Source organism: Lycorma delicatula, chromosome 10 (assembly GCF_047948215.1).
Source record: "Lycorma delicatula isolate Av1 chromosome 10, ASM4794821v1, whole genome shotgun sequence".
NCBI lineage: Eukaryota > Metazoa > Arthropoda > Insecta > Hemiptera > Fulgoridae > Lycorma > Lycorma delicatula.
This window is the reverse complement of record NC_134464.1, coordinates 52,888,652-52,911,174: the sequence shown is the minus strand read 5'-3', so window position 1 is coordinate 52,911,174 and position 22,523 is coordinate 52,888,652. Positions and strand designations below refer to the sequence as shown.

The 22,523-nt window shown below is 28.2% G+C and overlaps 1 protein-coding gene and 1 long non-coding RNA gene across 2 annotated transcripts; both read left to right on the top strand.

Moving 5' to 3' along the window:
• The first annotated feature begins 4,682 nt into the window (after positions 1-4,682).
• Positions 4,683-15,131, top strand: LOC142330868 (uncharacterized). The gene is made up of 7 exons (XM_075376332.1): positions 4,683-4,708; positions 8,886-8,978; positions 9,270-9,362; positions 10,241-10,333; positions 11,863-11,952; positions 14,413-14,557; positions 15,099-15,131. The coding sequence occupies exons 1-7, from the start codon at positions 4,683-4,685 to the stop codon at positions 15,129-15,131; spliced, it is 573 nt and encodes a 190-aa protein (XP_075232447.1).
• Positions 15,132-15,761: 630 nt separating this feature from the next.
• On the top strand, positions 15,762-22,243 carry LOC142331118 (uncharacterized). Its single transcript, XR_012757893.1, has 3 exons — positions 15,762-15,834; positions 17,098-17,318; positions 22,211-22,243. It is a non-coding gene; the product is annotated as an uncharacterized LOC142331118 (long non-coding RNA).
• Positions 22,244-22,523: the final 280 nt, after the last annotated feature.

Sequence of the window (22,523 nt, the reverse complement as noted above, 5' to 3'; positions counted from 1 at the left end):
GTACCAGATCGACCGATTTTTTCAGCTGCTTGATGGATTTGTTCTTTGGATTAGCTGTGATGATAAATGCAATGCTGTGTAGCCAAATGGTAAAATATTAAGGTACTACAAATTCGTTACTACATTATATATATTTCATTATAATACTAATATTTACTAAAAGACTCCATCCATTTTTGTAATGTTTAGCTTCAGTTAGAGCGATCAAGTAATGGAGCTACTCGCTCTGTGACTTCAACCAACCATTATCACTTACCTTGTACCAGGGGCCAGGGTCAGACCATTAGCCCACCCGGGCTAGTCTAGTGGTTAACTCATCATTGCAAATATTTGATACTAGATTTTGGATACCGGTGATGTTTGTGGTTGGGTTTCAATTAACCTCATATCTCAGGAATGGTGCACCTGAGACTGAAGAAGACTACACTTAATTTACATTCATACATATCGTCCTCTGAAGTAATACCTTATGGTAGTTCTGGAGGCTAAACAGAAAAATAAAGTGATACTGCAGTTACTTTTATTTCTAACTTTTTTAAATATTTTTGGTAGATCCATTAAATGTCATGTGAAGAACAGAAATTTTTTGTGGCAAATTACATTATAAATGCAATAAAGGAAACATTAGTATAATAAAGAGAAGAAACTTAGTAGAATTACATTTCAAGATATCCCAGTATCTGGTCAATGCCTAATTTATCTCAGATATATATATTTTATATGAGATATACCACCAAAACACAGTAGTTTTCGCAGTATCCTGCATCTTCAGTCTATATTAAATTTGATTTTTATTACATTAAAACTTATTCTCTTTATTGATTTCTCTTTTTTACCATAAATTATGTGATTTATTGTGAAATTTGAAATATTATGAACATAAATGTAGTTGTGAAAATATTTATAATTTTAAAAAATAATACAAATCAATTAAAAATAAAAAGTTTTAATTTAATAAAATAGAATTTAATAACAACTGAAGGTGTGTGATACCGGGCAAACTGGTTGTTGGAAATAAATACTGTTATTCATATCAGTTAACAGCAGTACATCACTTGATTTTTTTTCATCATTGTTAATAAAATTGAAAAGTAACATATTCTTATAATTTAACTAAGTTATTCTCTTTTTAGACAATTATTTGTTTACAATGTAAAGAATAGCTATGAAAAGCAATTAATTTTATGAGATTTCATCGTGTAAAATAAATTAAATAAGAATCAAATTATTGTCGTGACAATCATCTTTTCACCAAGATACCCCAAAACATTTAATTATAATAAAAATTAATTTTCTGTACTTTATAGATTGAGAATGGGTTTTGATGAATGAAACAAAGCGATATCTTCATTTAACATATTATTAATAGAAGATGTACTGTGCGAGAATTTACAAGTGGTTTCACAAGCTTTTCTTTTTATATGGAAATTTTGTTTTGTCCTTGCTTTGGCGATGAATCTGTTGCCTGACGACAGCAGTTTGAAAGTATAATGAAACCATGCTCGCGCCTCATCTTTCAAAAATCGTAGAATATACTTACGAAATAGATGTTACATAAATATTTCATGAATTTTAAATACCATAGCAAACAAAGTGGAAGCCTATATAAAATTGTAGTGGAAGCCTATATAAAATTGTAAAAATAATCACAAAATACATGATTCAGTCCATACTATAAAAAACTTAAGTATGATGTAAAAAAACAAAGAATATTGAAAATTACTAAAAGGAAGTTAAGGTGGTGTACACCAATATCCTGTAAGTACCGATTTTTGTGTTACCATTCAACATTATTCTTAGTTGAAAATTTAGACTCGGCCGAGTAGGTTCTTATAACATACATTCCTGGATGCGTTATAGATCTGTTACCATCTATATCAGTGGAGCTTAATTCAGAATGACTATAGTATAGGATAACCTTTTACTATAGGATAATTTTCCACTAAAGTTACTTACTTTTGTTATTATTGTTTAATATTATAAATTTGCATGTTACAATTAAGTTGTGTCGTTTTTAAGTTGATAGTATAATATTCAGATAAAATCGCGGTAGGTCCCAAGTCCCAGTAGGGCCCAATGATGGAACTTTCCTGTAGGGATTTTTTTTATGTACTTTTGTGTATGTTTCTGTTTCAGGTTCAACATGTTTCTGTTTCAAGTCTTATGAATATAGATGTAAAGTTCTGTATATGCTGTGTATATTTTTCAGGTTCAACGTAGATATAATGTTATTATTACTTAGTTAAATCGCGTCCGCGATCCCAATCCCTAGGGGTCCCAGTAGGTTTTCCCATTGATAGGATATGATTTTTTCACCATATTTGTGTCGTATGGCAACCATGATCATACTTTATGGTTAGGTGCAATTCCTATTTCATAAAGGGGGAGGTTTTTTGGTCGGTGAGAGCATGACACTTCCGTTGTGTGCGCAGACGGTGGATGGTAGAGCTTTTTCCTACTCCTACGCAAAAAAAAAAAAAAAAAAAAAAAAAAAATTGTTTTTGTATTAGATACCTTACTAATATTTTTTGCTAGTGATTTTGAGTTGTAGGTGCTGTGTGGGGAGTATTTTTAAATTCCTGGAAGCTGTGACAAAAAAAATGATTACTGATTACTAAAATGTAATGTTGAAGGTGGAATATGATTATGGCAGTGAAAAATATTTTAATTAAAATGACTATCATCGTTGCTTCAAATCTGCATTGAATAAGAAGTGAGTACCATTAATGTCTAAATTAATAAACTAAATTTTTGTTTATTCAAATGCAGATAAATTGAAATAAATTAAATACAGTTTATAAAATTTTAAATCTCTGGAATTGAATTTTTAAAATATTTTATCACATATCTTCGCTTGTTCGATGATTAATCAGCTTCGCTAAATAAAAACCAACAATAGTTGCCCATTCCAGGATCCCATCTTCCTTGGTACTGATGCTCCATGGTCAGAATATCCTGACTGAAACGCTCTCCCTGCTCATCACTGACAGAACACAAATTTTCGGGAATAAAGTCTAGGTGATAGTGTAGGAAATGAATTATTAATGACATAAAAATATATATAACAAGGCCATAATTTATGACAATAGAGCATTTAGTAGTTTGGAATTTTGACACTATGCAGCTGTCAGGAAAAATAATTTTAAAAGTTGTACTGATATCTTGGCATAAACTTAATTTTGGACAACATTGAGAACCTTCATAATCTCCGCCTTAGAAACATCATTTTTATAACAAAAGAAAGTAATTGCGTTGTCATTTTGCGTAAATGAAGTCGAGGATTGAAATATATCATTTGCTGCTAAAATGGTATTAACAGGTGGGGAATTTAATATGTTGTGAAACAGTTCAGATTATATTATTTTAGGAAGTTTTGTTTAACAGGTAGCAAATTTGATATGCTTTTACACAGTTCAGGATGTATTATTTTAGAATTTTGTTTTACAGGTATCAAATGTAATATGCTCTGTCGCAGTTCAGAGTGTATTATTTTATGTTCTTACTTAACATGTAGCAAATTTAATGCGTTCTGACACTGATCATGGTGTATTATTCATATATTTCCTTATCAGGTGCCAAATATTATATACTATGTTTTTTTAAAATTATAATTTCATAGTGATATTGTAAATAAATATGTTGTATGGAGTTATAATTTCTCTCACGAATGCCGGGTATGCAAAGTATTCGTACCCCGCCAACAGCGTGGCGTCCGCCTTTCATCACCCTGATATCGTTCATCGGGTTTCGGCTCGGGAAATGTGTGTATAAACATGTGGTATATAAATTAAATGTGTGCAATATAAATATTTTAATCCCACAAATAGTTGTATCATTCTATTTATAATTTTTTTCTATATTTTTTGCCTTTGTCTTTTCAGCTCCTCCACTCTATCTTATAAATAAATTTTATTTATATTAATTTTTTTTAGTAGAGTACTTAAAAAGGTATTTTTTATTTTATTTTTTTAATTTTATTCATTACATTAAATAAATTAATCTAAGAAGTTTAAAAAGTAAGTAAAGATATAGTTTCAATTGTTTGATTAAATGTATATTTAAAACAAGTAAAATCCAGGCTTTTAAATCTTGTTCTTATAGAACATAATATATATTTCTTTTTATAGTTTTTATATTATATTTCATCCCTTTTTTTACTTTGATATTTATTATTTTATATAAATGCTTTCTTAAATTATTTTGATAGATAGCTAACCAAATTAAATGTTAGAGCATACATAAATTTATCTAATTGCAATCTTAAAATTCTTCTATTTTATCTTTTTTGAAAATATTTTAAATTTTGAATGCCCATTCACTTTCCCTAGTCAGCGTTCAGCCATCTGCCATCTGCTTCAAAGGTGTTGCACGCTTGCAAGTTAGTTTAATTTTTTGCAAATCAGGGTCACTGATTATAGAGAAATTGCCAAAATGAATTAAAATCTCATTTTATTCACTATTTTTTTTATTTTATTAAAACAAAAAAATTAAGTTACTTGCAATAAACTATGTTGCACCATTATTTTATACTGCAATGAGGCAGGGAGGCCGAGGCATTTGGGATGCAGTTACAAGCCGGGTCTGTACCGGAGCGGAACTGATCTCAATGCACCGGTTCTAAATTTCAAACAGTTGCTCATCTTCCACCTGTGGAGGAGGCTTTACAGCCTCACGATTGAAGCATGGCAGCAAGAATGGCACACCACAAGTAAGAGAAGGTCCTTGTATAGATTTATACAAGATCTTAGGGATGGTATATTCTCTGTCGTTTTTAAGAGGAACGGGAGCCTGAGTGCTCTTCAAAAATGTAAATTTAAACCAATATTTGTTTCGGTTTCACCTGGCAACTGATGAGCTGTGTGTCTGTGGGGAGGTCTAGTAGAACGAAGACATGATGTTCAACTGCCCAGCTCTTGAAGGGGGCCAGAACTCAGGCCACGCTGGAACTTGCTGGCATTCAGCGGCCTACGCATGGCAGCGAATTGCTCTCTTTAATGAGATAAATTTAATTATTGATAGTCATATATGTTTTAGTAGTTGACTGGGTGCGCCTACCCGTTATATATGACAAGTGGGTGGTGGGACACAAGCGAGTGGTGTATGGTACCATGCTTATTCCGGTCACGCTTTTAGGTTAGCTCTAGGAGCTAGTTAGGGCTAAACTGTTTTGAGGCTCAGTAGCCGTTTACGGTACAGACATTCGATCTTATGCTTTAGGGCAACCGAATGGGGTGGTGGCGGGGGAAATGCCAAGCAAACCAAATTACCTTTGTTTTTATGGCAAAAGCTTAAGTAGAATGATTATTTGAAAAAATTCATCTAGCATAACTGAAATCCAAATTATTTCAAAATTTAATCATTTTAAATGTAATATAGTTGTCTTGCATATTATAAAGACATGAACTGGTTATGGTTTTTGTAAGGTAATTATTCTATCTTATACATATTTTAAAATTGGAGGCGAAATAAAGTGATTGGTGTAAATAAAGTGTGAAATTGAAGTGTGACAAGATCAAAGTGTGTGAATTAACATTATCTTCCTCACTATAAAAGTACACTAACTATAAATAAATATTTGAGATGTAAAATTCTATAGTTTACCCCATTATATTCAGGATGTAAGCAACATATTAATAATCAATGATTTTGGATTGATTAAATCCAGTTAAATTCATATATACAGGTACGTTTAGTAAAATAAAATTTTGTTTCAGAAACAAAAGAACTACCTGATAATGAGATCATAAAGGAAACTTACTCCATAAGTTTTTGTTTGTGGGAATGGTTGAAATGTGAGGATACAAATAAAAGGTTAGACAAAAATGATGAACTGATCTCTTCCAATGTCAATGACTTCATCAAGGTTCACAGAGACATCATTAATTTGAAGACAGAAAATGTAAGGAAACGAGTTTAAAACTCCATCGAAGTCAAGGTAAAATTTTTAAACATTTATTGTAAATTTATACAGTATAAATCACAGTGAGTAATTTTAAATTAAAATTATTTTAATATTTGAAAGGTGTAAATTTATAATATTAAACAGCTGTTTTTATTTTTTATAAATTCATAACAATCTGTTGTTAAGTTAGTTCTGTTTTGGTCTCAAAAATTTTTTTTTTTGTTTTTTATTTATTTTATTAGATTATTTTTTTAATTAAGTTCGCTACATGTTTTTATAATAAAATTGTTACATCTATTAGTCATTTAACAAATTTATCTTATTTCTAACATAAAGAAATGTGTTTTTTGTTACCAAAATTTTTCTGTTTTTGGATAGATATCATGCAAACTACTGGAGATAAATGTCTGGAACTGTTTTATTCCATTTTTCAGGTCAGAAAATATATGAAATCTTCAAGATTTTACCCCATTTTCAGAGCCTTAGAAGTTTCACTTTGAAGTCATTTCATCTGTGGATCTGAAATCCGGGAGAAATTTTTCACTAGCCGTAACTCGATAACAAAGCGTTTATAAACATGTATTTGAGTGAATATAGTTCACTTTCTTCATGTTCTAGAATCAGTTTAAATAATATTACTGTAAAATGAAATAAAGTAATTTTTTTTAACCGAGCTATTTTTTTGAATAAAAAAGAATGAAATGTGAAAAATAAATAACTTTAGAAATATTACTCATATTTTTTTTCTTATTGAATTATGTATTGTAATTTTTTTTATATCGCAGGTTAATAATTATTAATAAATCAATATAGTTAAATTAAAAAAAAGGAAATGAAATCCGATTCTCGCCGATGTTCCTTCCCATTATAAGTTGCAAATATTTCATTAATAAAAATTTTATTGGGCTATAACCCTGTACGAATAAAAATAAGTACCACTTATGACATCGTTGAAAAGCTCTCAATGAGGGCTTATTACTGCAGTTAAGAAAATTTTTGGACACTTTTGGTCCAGTCAATTCAATCAAACGGGGAGGTGCACAACTAGATATTACAACAGTCCTAAATCCAAAATTTCAACATTCTACGGCCAATCGTTTTTGAGTTATGCGAGATACCTACATACGTACGTATAGACGTCACGCCTAACTAGTCAAAATGGACTCAGGGGTGGATAAAACGCAATTTTCGTTGAAATCTGATAACTGAAAGTTTTTCGCGATTACAATACTTACGAAGTAAAAATTGGCAAGAACGGTTTAGTAATCTGTCCTTGAGGTATGTTACAAAGTCTTAGCCAATTATTTTAAATATTTAAATATATAGATGTTTTGAATCCTACTTGAATTAATCTGAATTTCTTGCACAAAGTTATATTTAATTACCTCCAAGATAAATACATGGAATATTGTGGGTAGACTGTTAAAATGAATTTTATTTGAGGTGTTTCGAAACCACTTATGATACACTTTAGTCTTAAACCAATGTACATTTTAGATTTATGTATGTTAAGCCTTTTTAGCAGATTTCCAAAGAATTTAGAAATCGCTACTGCCCCCGATCTTGTTTATATACATACGCGTATGTATGTATAAAATTTTTTTGTCCCCTCTACCGGAAGGCAAACCTTAACCGATTTTGAAAAAACTTGACAGGGTGAAGTAATTCTATTGAGATTAGAGCCCCGTTGTTCTTCAAGCGAATTGGTTCACAGGAACTGGAGTTAAAAGAAAAATAAATTTTAAATTGAAATATTATTAGACATATAATTAAATGAATGAATTTAATGATGCTTGCTATCAACATATCTAAATGTAAGTACTATTACTGACTTATGACCAATTTTCCCATTTCCTTGATTAACAAAACCCTGACTTTTGTATAGTTTTTCCTATAAAACTATAGGGTCTTTAGTGTGTAAATAAAATAATAAACTGCAAAATAAATTTGGCTTCCATTATGTATGACTACTAATTATTAATGTTTGCAGTATCATCATCAAAAGAAAATAATATTTATTTTATTTTTATAATATTATCAATGAAATATTAAATTTTGCATATTAAAAATTCCAATAATGAAACTTTGTTGTGGAGTTGTCATGTAATGATCACCTAACTACTACCATTTCCATAACAACTGTTTTTATATTTTTATTTTTATTATTTATAATATTAAAGGTTGAATCATCATCCTTGCATTTTGTGATTTCACTATCATAAAATATATAGATAATTTATTTAAAAAATAATAATCAGCTATAAAAAGCTTAATAATTGAATTTTTTAAGCAGCTTGATATGCGTACTCTTCCAGTTCAGTAAGTAAATAATGATTAATTTAAATTAATACATATACTAATTATAGCATTAATTTAACTAAAACTTTTTTTCAGTATTTGTTTTCACATCTTTTCCTTTCACTGATGTTTTGTTTTGATATATTATATAATTATTTTGAGCATAACTCAATTTTATTTCTGACCGGATAAAATTGTTATTTTAAACATAACCAGTAAACGATTAAAGAAATGTTTTTAAACATGTAGACAATCTTTGGTAATGACATAAAATGCAATATCTAAATCTGATTTTTTTCATACTTACAGAATACACAATAACAATGCACAATAACATTTTGACATCCGAGTCTTTTATTCCCAAAGTATACACGTTTAGATTTTAACTCAAATCTTTTATAAATTACACTCCCATTACAGTTAGAAGATAATTAATAATATTCATATGTAAAAAAATAATTATTGCCTATTTAAGTAGCATAAAGATACAATTGGAAGAATATATTAAATGCTGCAAAATAATATTTATTAAAGAAAAACAATTTTTATCTGAAAATGATTTTTGTTAATAATTTCCAAGTAATTGGCAGATAAGGGGTAAAGATGAAAGAAATATAAATAATTATTCTTTATTTTCATAATCCAAAATATTTAGGTTACTGTTATTTTTATACATTATTTGCAGGGGAAGAAGAAGCCGCAGAGCTGTTAATTCTGCACCATACCAGAGGCCAAAGCCGTTTGAAACGTTACATTCACTCAATCCAATCATGACCAGGTATGTTAATACGTTATCTTTTTCATTGCAGTACTTTAAGCTCAAAAATGTTCATAATTTTCCATAGTCTATGTAATACTGACAAAGTTTCTTACACTTTCAGCTAAGAAATGAAAATGTAACTGAACTTTATTCAGTTTCTAATCTTATAATTTTAACACTAAGTTTACCATAAACTACATACATCAAGAAAATATTGTAAGAGGCAAAGATGAAAGAAATATAAATAATTATTCTTTATTTTCATAATCCAAAATATTTATTACTCTTATTTTTATATCTTATTTGCAGGGGAAGAAGCAGCCGCAAAGCAGTTAATTCTGCACCATACCAGAGGCCGACGCCATTTGAAAATTTACATTCACTCAGTCCAGTCAGGACCAGGTATGTTATCTTTTTCATTGCAGTACTTTAAGCTCAAAATTGTTCATAATTTTCCATAATCTGTGTAATGCTGATAGAAGATTCTTTTAAACTTTCAGCAAAGAAATGAATATATAACTGACCCAGAGCTGCCGTTATAGCGCTAACCTTTATAACTTTATAACTGAATAAATCAGTTCCTAATCTTGCAAAAAATATACCATAAACTACATCAAGAAAATATTTTAATTCATCTAACACACATTAACTCGTCTTTCTGTGAAAGTATTCTGTAAAGTATCCCTCGATACTACTTTTAATTAACATATTTAAGGAAATTTTAACTTTTCTATTTAGTTATTTTTTATTAATGATGATGAATTATTAGACTATAATTAATTATTCATTACCGTTTCAGTAAATACTATGTTTTTTGTTGTTCAATTTAAATTATTTACATTATTCTCTAATAATTGTCATTCGGAGCTTATCTTCTATTTTGCTTTGTTTTTTATTGTTAGTTTCTATAACTGGTGTTGTTGGATATTGCAATTCATTTTTTCATTATCGGTGATGTCCACTATTATGTAATATACAGTCCATTTTATTTGCGTAATTTTTATTGTTTATGTGGATTTTATTTATTATATTATTAATTTTCGTTTTCATTAATTTGAACAAGGAATTCTTTATAAAAGTATATTCATAAATAGTTTGCCACTGAATTAAAGAAACACTTTTTCCTTTTAGCTGGAAATGATTTTTGTTAAAACATTTTATACGATTAAGCAGATGAGATAAGGCAAAATAGGAAGAACTATTATTATATTTACTTATTAATTCTGTAATTTAAAAATATATATGATACTATTATTTTTATATAATTTATTTATTTTTAGGGCAAGACCCCACAAAGCTGCTGTTACTTCTACACCAAACCAGATGTCACAACTAGTTCAAAACTTAGCTTCGGGCTCTCAGCTCATAACCAGGTATATTAACTAATTAAGTGCAGTACTTAAATCTCAAAAATGTTTATACTTTTTGTAATGTATGTAATACAGACTGATGCTTCATACATTTTCAGCAACGAAATGACAATGTTATTCAGTTTCTTAGCTTATCCTAAGATAATTTTTAAGACTAAGTGTACTTGAAATTACATCAGAAAAATACTTACTTTAATCAAATGTTCTTTAAGTCACCTTTCTATTTTATCATGATTATATTTACAGTACAGGAATAATATGTGAAACTTTTGAGAGTCCCTAACACTGGGGAATATGTAAATTGTTTCCAAGATAAAAGAACAATTTTACTGTAGATCTTTATTTGCCAGTTTACTGATTGTTATGTTACTATCATAGATTTTGAAGATAAATGATTTAGCTACTCTATTGTCCAATGATATAATGATAGTTTTTTCAACTATTTAACCAATTTGCAGAAAAATGTTTTTGTGGAAATCTAAAATTAATTCTATTTAGTTTCCCATTTATTTTATGGATAGATTGCCATTAGTATGATATATATCCTACAAAATAAGTGAATGTTCTAATGCTATTTGGATATACCTTCACTTGTATTATCTTCTTTGAAGTAATGATTGATTGTATGTTGACCTATTCAGTATTGTATTTTGTTTTTGTATTTGTAAACTTAAATACACGATTAAGTAATGAAAATATGTAAGCTCTTTTAATTTACAAATTAAGCTTTCTTAATTCTACCACATCTGTTGAAGCCCTATTCCTAATCTGAATTTTTTTCTGTTCTTCATTCGAGTATTTATAATATGCAGGAAAAAATCTTACTTGTGTGATTAGATTAAATAGCTATGTGTTTAGATATTTTACTTGATTAACTGCTTTTTTGTTGAATTGAAAAAATAAATTTATCAACAAATTTTATTTTCCATTACTGATTCTATTGAATATTATGAGAAAGATACATCAGTAATTGTGCATTGTTGTTTTGATTATATGGAATCCAACTCTGCTAGCTTAGCATTTCTCTATTATTTGTACCTTTGTAATTTATATAATTAATTAGGTAGATGATAAATTATAAAAACTTTGAATATAAACTGTAAAAAGAGCTGGTGCATTTATGAAAATTAAAAATTACTTATTTTCAAAACTTGTAGTGAATTTGAATAATAATTAGACGGCAGGTTCAGTAACTAAATATCCTTTGTGACTTAATAAAAGCTGTTCTAACTATAAGAATTCAACTTAATTAGTTAATTGTATGGTTGAAGACCTTTAGTAAGTTTGAAACTAATGTATTTTAATGTAGGAAAGGAAACAGGCAGCATAAAAACTAGAAAAAGGGAACTTTCTTTCTTAGAATAAGTATTTCAGAATAAGAATGTATATGAAAGAAAGATAAAGTATGATTCAATAATAATACATTTGATTATGTAAATAATCATATTTTATTTTTGTAATTTAAAAATATTTAAGTTATACTGCTATTTTTAAATATTTTTCTTATTTTTAAGTATTTTTATTACTTTTAGTGAAAGTGCCCACACCATTGTTACTTCTGCATCAAATCAAACATCACAACCAGATCAAAACTTAGCTTCAGGCTCTCAAAACAAGATCAAGTATGTTTACTTTTTAAGTGCAGTATTTTTATTTCTTAAATGTTCATGCTTTACATAATCTTAATAATACTGATTGAAGCTTCAAACGTTTTCAGCAAAATAACTGATCTTTTTTCATTTTCTAAGCTCATACTAAGGTAATTGAACAATACATTACCTTGAAGTACAACAAGAAAATATTTAGTACCGGGTTTGGTTGTTGCCAAAATTTTGAAAACATTTTAATGGTACATAAATAAAATGACTGGTTACTATTATTATCTGATACGTTAGTCGAGCTGTAATTTGAACGTCATATATTCAAAAATCTTCAGTTGAAGCTATACACAGGGTTGAGTCTTGTAAACATATGTTCTCTTATTACATGACTTGGTATTATTAAACTCAATGCACCTCTACCTTACTGTTGACAGGAGAGGTAGTAAGATCAGATAGCAATCTATAACAATCCAGAATTAAAAAGATATAAACTAATGCCCAATGTGCGGCCTAATTGTCAATGTAAATTAGAATTCACTTGCTTTTGCAGTTCAAATCAGTATTATTTCATAACACTGACTTTACATGCCTTATATGCGATGCTACAACTTTTAACCTGAAAAGCTATAGAATTCTTAAGGGGTGGTTCATTGTTAATGAACCACCCCTACCTGTTCACTAACCTGGGTGGTTAAAATAAAATAAGTGAGGTTGAAAATTGCTATTATCCAGTTTAAGGTTACCTTAGCCGTTAAATTTTTCTTTCATATCAAAGGAACAGCTGTTGACTACTAAAGAGTAATCCCTAGTGTCTCTCTCTTGAACTAATATTGGGTGTTGTTTTTAACATTGTTCAACATCTCTGACTTTATACAGACTAACTTCCATGAACAAGATCAACATGATCGTATGCATAGCATTTTGTGTGAAATCTTGGAAATACTATTTACTTCTCTACCATCTTCCGTGGTTGTTCAGTATCACAATGCTCAATCATTTCTTTTTATTCTGATTAGTAGATTGGTTTTCAATTAACATTTTCACATTCACATCCATGTATGGTTACTACTCACAACACTGATTATGTATGTGTTATGGTTATGAAAGTCTGATGAGTTGCTATTTAAGAAGTCGTAAATGATCTATAAATTGTAGTTCTGCTTTCAAAATCATCTATGATAGACTTAACATCATGAAGTTTGTACAAGGAGGGTCCAAAACAACTCACAAAGCAGCATGAACAAATGCCCTTGGATAACTGACCAAAATTTGACCTGCTATGATAATGTAGGTGATGATGCTTTATTGGACAGAATCACTGGTAACAAAATACGAGTCAACCATTTCAAGCCAGAGGGAAAACAGCATAATATGGAATCAAAATAACCACAGCCAACTACCAGAAAAAAATTAAAAAGGGAGTCATAAGTAAGAAAATTGATAGAACTTTTTTGAGAATTATTAAATCTAGTACTTGAACATTATCAGGAAAGGGACTTTGCAAAGTAAGTAACATGACAATGTCCATCTGCACATTACTGCCCACACAGTTGTAACCCTCCCAATAATCAAAATCATTATACGTATAGAGTTAACCTTTTCTATAATTCTGATCTTCCTCCTTCAGACTATCACTTGTTTGTCTGTCTTAGAGGCCATTGATTCACCTTTGATCTAGGATTGAAGGAAGTAGTGCATGTATAGCTTGCACTATTACAAAAAACATATATACAAAAACCATGTTATTTACAAAAAACATTTTTTTTTGTTAAGTCATAAAGAAATTTAATGTTGGCAACTCATGAACTGCTGTAAAAAGTGCAATAAAAATCAATGGGGACTATATTGAAAAAATAAGTTTTTTATTTATAATGAAATCAAGTTTTTAGCTCCATTATGAAAATTATTCACTCACCTTTGTGTATAAATCTTGTAATAGAAAGGTACGAGTGTTTTTAAATAGATGTGGCTAATAAAGAGTATACTTTTGTATTAATTTCCGGATAAAAAATTTGTTGTTTTACTTTAAGCAAGCAAACTGAGTAAAAGGTCTTGACAAAATTATAATCTACAAAGCTTAAATACTTGAAATGTGAATGAATTCCTAGCAAGTTAAACAAAATGATCCAGAATAACAATTGAGTCGCTAAAAATTTACGTATATCAATAAATATGGTAGCATATATGGTAATCTGGGTTAAAGCTTTGAGTACCACCTGGAAGCCATGTTTGAAACAAATGTTTTTCACAAACAAAGGCAAAAGTGCTTACAGATATAGTATCATTACTAATTACTATACATTAATATTAAAAAACCTATTCGTATTATAACCCTCTATCCTTATTATAACCCTATAATAGGGCTACATTTTGGGTGGTAACCCTATTATATTAAATTTATTCTGTTTATATTTCATTCTGTTGTGTATATAATGCTTTATCCTAATTACTAACAATGTGTTTTTTCTGTTTGCCATTTAGATCACCCGCTATGAATCACTTTAATAGTAATGAGACCAATAGTTTCATGACGCATTTATCATTACTGTCAGTTGCCAAATTAAATGAAGACGGTTATTTATATTTTGATTTTGAAGAAACCAGCAGAACTGAAGAGGATTTAAATGTAAGTGGTATTTTTTTTAAATTTCATACTTACATTTTTTTTATAAGCTTATTGATTATTAAATGATCACTTATAAAAAGAGTTGAAGAAATTTGATTTATAATGGAGTGTTTGTGTAATTTTGTTTGATACATTTTTAATAAAATAATTTATTTATTATCTAAAAAATGGTTAATTATTAGAATTCAAATTTAATTATAATTAACATTATAATAAGTTCTAATAAAGTGATTTTTTTTCAATATAAGTGAATGAAATTTTATGCATGTTTAAGAATTAATTGGTTGGTTCAGTTTTTTATTTTTTTATCTATCATTATCATACTTATTTTTATTTTAGTAATTTTCTTTACACTCATTTATATAGGCTGGTAGTATTTCTTCTGATATAATATCTCTATTGTTTATTTGCATATTCGTGGTATGAATATATTTAGATGTAATAATTTTTAGGCCAAACAAAGACTCTTGTATCTTTGAATAGTTCAAAACTTTGTTTAGTTTAATTTATGAACTATCAAATCATTATCTGGTGTGAACAGGATTTTCTCAATCTTGGAAGTGGTACACTCTAACAGATAACCATTTGCTGCAAATTACAGAAATTCTGAAATGCTTTTGTCTGTTCTATTTTGTATTAATTTCATGTATCTGTAAAGTAAGATTCAACATATTTGATTTTTAACAAAATTTGCTTAATTTAAGATTTTATTTTTACGATTGTAAAAAAAAAAATTTAATATTTTTATGAAAATTTAAAAAAATGAATTGCACACTTATACTAACAATATCCAGTGTTGCAATGTATATCTATACAGATGTCATAACGCCACCTGCGCTGTTCTTTTATGTTTTGATGTACGTGAGGATTGTGTAAGTCATTCATGCAAGAAGTGTGGCCAGAGAATTGGAAATTGCATTTTCGGATTATGTTGGTAAATTTTCAGTGTGTGTATGCTCCTTGTTCAGAGTTTACAGTAATCATCAGTATTCTTTCAACATAAAAAGCAGTAAATACCAATATGATTTGCATACGTGTGGATTTTAATCACTGAAGTACCATTTTGTAAATTATTACTTGATATTACCATAATCAGATAAATTATTTTGCATTGTGTAGTTCCTCATAAATTGTTGAAGAATCTTATCACTAATATTTTAATGTGTTATTAATTCATTAATATAACAATTTTAATATGGTTCTGTTACAGGACAATGTTGACCAGAGAGCAAAAAGATCACATAAATCTCGTCAAGATCGTAATAAAAAACATAAAGGTAGATATTTTGATTGGTTTTCTTACACTAGCATTGCAGTGTAAAATATTGTTTAAATATTATAATTCTTTTTTCTTTAGAGACAATTGCTTTATCTGCATTTGGTATTAAACATCTCTGGTAAAGAAATATTGAGACTGTGCAGTTGAATGTAATAGGTACAAGGGCATTCAAAAGCATTTGTTACATTATGAAAACCTAAATGTTCAGGCTAATTAAGTGGTGAAGGGATCTTAAGTTATATAGAAAGATAAGAAAATCTTTATTGAAAATCTTAATTATATTCTTTTATGGAAAATGGGAACTACTTTTCAAATGACTATTGTACATTGGATTTATTTGAATAAATATTTAAATCTAATTTAAAGATATAATTACTTCTAATCAGACTTGAATTACCACTATCTATTTCATCACAATTATTCATTCTATCTAATTAAAATATATATAACAAATTTTTTTTTTTTTTTTTAATGATGTTAACAGCTGATTAGTTTTCTGTCATTATTTCAGTTAAATGTAGAAAAAAAATTACAAAAAAATTATTTTTCCCAATATTATTAATATACTAAGACATTTCAACATTTAAAAATGTTGATAAGAAATAACCCATAAGCGTTTGTTTTAACACACAACAAAAAAAAGCAGCCCAATTTAAAGAAAAATAATGTCCTATATTTAATGCGATTAGTTATAAATATTACAATTATTTATGCAAACAATATTTAAATCAAATTTTTTCTAAGGTATGTGTGTTTAACTTATCCACCATTTTTACAAAGCAATCCTGTACTCTCTTTTTCATATTCTGTGCAACCTTTTGATGAATAGCTCTTCCAATTTCTCATAATTCATGAGTTGTGCTGGCTTTCAGTTCTTTAATGGTGTGTTTGTGAGTTTTATGTGGGTGTAGAAGTCATTAATACATGATGTGAGTTGGAGCTTCAGTAGCAATGATTCTGACTATTAATGTAACCACTCAAATGAAATCAACACTTAATGCACTCCTGAACAAATAAGGTGATTCTAATCTTATCCAGAATATGAGCTCTAATTTTATTATGTTATAAAATTGAGCTGTAATATACAGAATATATCAGAACCTGAGTTTAATATGAGTAATATTAAAAATTACATTATTTGTTTAAATCACATAAAAGGAATCTTCTAAGAATGAATACCTCATAAAAAATATAATGGATAAATTACCAGTATTTTTATAACTTTTGGAGAAGATTCATTAACATAAGTTTTTTTTTATAGATAAACCGTATTCTAGAACTTCAAAAAAGTCTTCAAAAAAGTCCTCAAAAAATGCTGGCCAATCTGTACAAACAAATACATTTTATCTTTGCCCTAAAAAGTTTTCAAGTACTAACAGTGAAGATGATTTTATATTTAAAAAACCTCAAGTACCACCAAAAAGAATCATCAGAAAAAAGAAAAATAGGAAGGTGTAAGAATATACTAGGAGTATGACTAAAGTAAGTAATATGCTAGTTGAATATTTATAAATAAAGTTAATAGCCGAAGCAGGTTCTAATAACTGTATGCATTATATTAATACTACATGACTGTGCACAAATAATGGGATCTTATGTCTAAAAAAAAATCAATTTTCATTGTACTATGGTTTTATTACCTTGTAATCTTCCTCTGTTGAATGCAATTTGTTGCACAATTTTCAGTTCAAGATTAAAAAAGGTAGTGCTAATTACAAACAAGTGAGGGTTAAAAATAAAAGAAATCTTTTGTTTAAATAAATCTTAAATTTGCTTAAAAATTTTTTGTTTCTTTCAAAATATTAGTTTTTCTTACTGTCAAGAATTAAATCCATCTGAATATTTAGGTCCCCTCAAAATATACGGTTGTTTTTCTTTCAAATCTTCATTTAATAAATCTTTATTCTTGACTTGGTTCTTTCATAAATTAATCTTTTTGTTGGAATTGCTATATAATGGCTGTACGTTCATGTACAAGTACTGCTGGTGGTTAATGGATAGGTCTTCAGGAATAATATGCTCAGGCTTTCCTTTTGGATGTTTAGTACAAATTCTGAAATTATGGTCTTCCAAAACAGCATATATTTGATACGCCACGGGTCACTGTCAGCACTAACTCTAAAATAGAGAGTAATTGTAATTTTCAACAATAATTGGTAAATTTGTGATAGGAACATGTCCCAATTATGCTAGGATACTCTCTTGAATTTTCCCCTTGGTACTGCTAAAGTGTATCCGCCTGCTGATGTTTGTACAACACAATGCACTAATGCATTTCTGTTAAATCAGCCCTAATATACCATCAGATGCAATTCCATTATGACCGGCAAGGAGAAACTTAAAAAAAAAAAAGTCTTATTTCTCCCCGTTTTATTTGCTAGTTAAGGTATCGTAAGATTTTACTGTTTTTGTTTCGGCTTTGTGAGTTGTGGGTTTGTCCATCTTTAATTTTTTTTTGCCAGACAATTATGAGCACAATATATTTGCATAGTATTCGTTTAACACATTTTAGAAAAATCATATGGTTTCATTCTTACTGTAAAGAGCACTGCTGTTTGCCACACCTGATAGAAACTATATTTTCCCATCGGTGTCTTCATTACCACAGAAACTATTGTTGATATTTCCTGTAACCTTTGGTGTTCGTTTCAGATATAGGTAATTGCATCACCTAATAATTTTTGATGCTTGGAAGCCTATCTTGCAAGGGAATTGCATGCTTCTCTGAAAACATCATAGTAATTTTAATTAAAGTTATGGTATCTTTTAAAAAACTGAATAGTGAAAAGAAAATGAGTAATATTTGCCATTCTCAACCTTATCTAAAAAAGAATTCTTTGCTTGAAACATAGAGAAATAACATTTTATAAATCAAGTCATGCAAAAAAATTGAAAAAAGTTACAAATATTCATCCATCTTGGAGTTGTTTTTTTAATGTTCAGCTACTGATTGATGACTGTCTTCTTCTGTTGTCTTATACATTAGCAAACATTGTTGTTTTTCTTCTTTTGGTGTAAAAAACCAAATACAAGCTATTATGTTCTTGTGTAATTTTTAGGTTCATAAAATATCATGGTTGGCAATACTTTTTTAAATGATTGCTTTATCGCATATCGTACAAAACCGCCATTCAAAACAAGCTACTAAATCATTAAGACCAGCATTTATTTAGTCATATTATTTTGCTATATATTATTGTTTAATTTGAACAAAATATAACAAACAACTCGTTTGGAAAGACCAAAATTCAAGCTACTCAATGGTTAACGACTCCACTTAGAGGAACATTACTGGGGTATCTCATTGAAGGGGATCAAAAGTTTTTCCAAACCACTAGGATCGACAGTTTTCAACATATTTGAGATTTTTAAACAGAAAATTGAGATCCGATTGTAAATTGACAAAAATATTTTTCACAATCTTAAGTCTCTATTCATCATAAATTGATTGTGTATACATGCACACACAAAAGTATTTATTTATTATTTATATTAATTATTTGTCATAAAAAAAGAAGAAAACAAAGACTTTCTTATCTTTTAAGAAAATATTATTTTCTTTATTTATTTATTTTAAACTTATTATTAATATTTTAATTAACAATTTTTTTCGTGGCTATGTAGAACAAGTTTCGCATTCTCAACTTGGCAGATGGTATGGCCATCAGGATTAACAGTTTTGATTTCTGAAAAAAGTAAAACATGCAATTGTTTTACTTTTTTCAGCCTGCACAATATGATGAAATGTAGTTTGTGGTAAAAGAATAAATAATGAAAACAGAGTAAAAATGACGTAAAAGAGTAAAAATAAGTTTGTGCTTAACAAAGCTGTATTACAGATTTTTATGTTAGTGTATAGTTCTCAAGAAGCTTAACTATTTCTATAAATAACTCTCGTTTGTCATTTACTTTTCTTTTTTTAACTTTTGTTTTCTTCTTTTTTTTCAGTTTTAAGTAGAGATTTCATCAAATATATCTAGAAAAATTAACCCTTATAAATTTTTAAAATCATCAAAATTAATTAAAGTCTGTGGCTTCTTCTTCTACTACTACTACTGCTACTAGGATAACATATTATAATTAGAGAAAAGGCTAAGTGCACTAGGCCTACGTGGGATAGCACTATAAAAAAAACGCGCCAAATGCTGTACCTCAAAGGTGGTGTGGAAACCAGCTACCAAAATAGCTACACAAATAGACTTACACAATAAATTTTTGTACTTCATATAAAGATGGGTAAGATGGTGAAGATGATTCTGGTAATAATAGAGTTCTTTCCAGGAAATTTATTTACTTAGGCTGTTATCATACATTATTGTAAAATCATCACTCAGTGCATGGATTAACTTCGATGATATTGTGATTTGTAATAAATATTTTACTGTGTATTTTTCTGATGAAATTGCTTTTTTATTTATTTATTTATAAAATAATCATTGTGTTTGACAAATATATATATATATATATTTTAATTTAGTAGTTCATAATTATAATTGAAGATATGGAACAAGTAGGTTTGTGGAAATTCATAGAAAAACATTTTTTGAATGTAGGGCCAAAATTCAGAGGGAATCACCGTTTCACAACGGTACTGGGGTATCATTTATGATAAAAAGAATTTGCAAATGGGATATGATAAAGTAAAATACAAAAATAGGCTGTCAGGTCATTGACTGATGCGCATAAATATGAATGAAATAGACTGATATAAATTAATGTGTAGATTTATCCATAAGTTTATATTTATGAATGTGCTATTGTTTGTATCCTTAAAAAATAACAATGTCTACTCCTTGTTTTTGTGTAACACAATATAATACTAAGGTTTATCAAGAATCTTATGCTTTTATTGCCTTTTTTATAAATTACCAAACCATTTGAAGAATTTTTCCATCAATATATTTTAAATACAATTGAAAGATTTTTTTTACAGGAGCAATTCTAACATTGAACAAGATCGAGTAAAAATCAGGTTTTGTTTTTTAACTATTATTCTTCAATAAGTATTATCTAAAAATTCATAGACAGAATTGCTCCTGTAAAAAAATGAATTAATACTTATTGAAGAATAATAGTTAAAAAACAAATGTTAGTTTTGCAAGTAAGTGTTCAAAATAATTTTCAGCACTGTCTCAGTTGTGAATTATACGAGAAAAGTAATGAGATTGGTAACACTGCGAGCGATCTGGCAACACTGTGTCTATCGGTTTGTGCTAGACCGGTTTGTTCATCCCTTCCACGTGCTCAGTACGAGTTTCAACTTCCTAACACATCATTTTTGACAGCGCCATCAGTGAAGTTGTGTCTGTATCAACTTACAGATATAAACCCCCTTGTTAGCCTTCTAGGGTATTATATGCCTTACTTGCCTGCTGGTTATCCACTGTAATTATTAGTTTATTTCTATAAATTTATATGTTTAATAAATCATTTTCCAATTCGTGTAAAACTAAAATTCAGCACCTTCTCGTTTATAAATATATATAAGATTATAATTTGTCATTTAATTGGTACCTGTCACCTTGCTGTAAATCGTTCTGCACCTCCCACTGTTCACATATATAATTTCTTTCTAATTGTTTCATATCATTGTTGAAAAAGTACCTCTTTATGGATTACTGAATAGAATAATACGATTAATTTTTTTGTATAATCCTGCAGATAAAGATAACTTCAATATTGAATTTAATATTTGTATTATTTAATACTCGTTTCACTTGGATTGTCATTGATCACAATTTGATTTCCATTTGCTATTCATCAGTAACTTTTAATTTACAAAATTTCCATTTAAAAATTATAAATCATTTTATCAAACATGCTTTTCTGCATCTTTGTTTCAATAGAATAATTTATAGAGCTGTTTTAATTCCTACCTGAAATGGCTTTATTATGCTGTGTTAATGCATTCTTAAGAAAATTTTAAAAGGGGTAATTAAGAGGTCTGGATAGTAATGCAAACATCTGCACTAGTACAAAAGGGGAAAAAATAAATATTGGAAGTTTATAAATAAATTCATTATGATTAAAAACTCCTAATTTATTCCTATCAAAGATCTAATTTTTTTAAGTATCAAAAGTAATAGAAATTTACCCCAAAGTTATACGTGTTCAAATCTATAATATTTTTCTTTTGATATTATAAAACAATAAAAATCTTCTGGATAACAAATATATTCCTCTAGGTCAATGTTCTAATTGGGTTTAATTTTTAGGATTAAAGTTTTAAATTATGTAATTGTAAAAAGGGTTATGTGTATATATATTGTATAAATGCATATATATTAGGGGTTATATATAAATGATAAAATTAGAAATAAGTGTATCATAGTATTTATAAATGCGATATTTATTATTTTACTTTCTCTTTTCAGCTCATCACTTCACTTCAGTGGCTGAACTCCTCCATTCTACATATAAATAATCTTTATTTATTAATATATACATTTTATTTATTTATATACTTTATATAAATATATATATATATTTTGTTTTTAATTAGACCATATAAAAATACATTTTTTAGTTCAAATTGTTTTTATAATATTCTATTTGAAATATTAATGATCCGGTTTTTAAAATTACCCTTTTTTATAAATTATTTTTATATTTTATTCGTTTCATTTACAAAATTAATCTTGTTCAAGAAATTAAAAACGCAAGTAAAGATATAGTGGCAATTTATTT

Bases quoted from the DNA above. Each gene is read 5' to 3' on its own strand.
- LOC142330868 (XM_075376332.1), top strand. From the start codon at position 4,683: ATGGCAGCAAGAATGGCACACCACAA. The intron at 4,709-8,885 runs GTAAGAGAAGGT...CATTATTTGCAG, and splicing joins GCAAGAATGGCACACCACAA to GGGAAGAAGAAGCCGCAGAG. The intron at 10,334-11,862 runs GTATATTAACTA...TATTACTTTTAG, and splicing joins GGCTCTCAGCTCATAACCAG to TGAAAGTGCCCACACCATTG.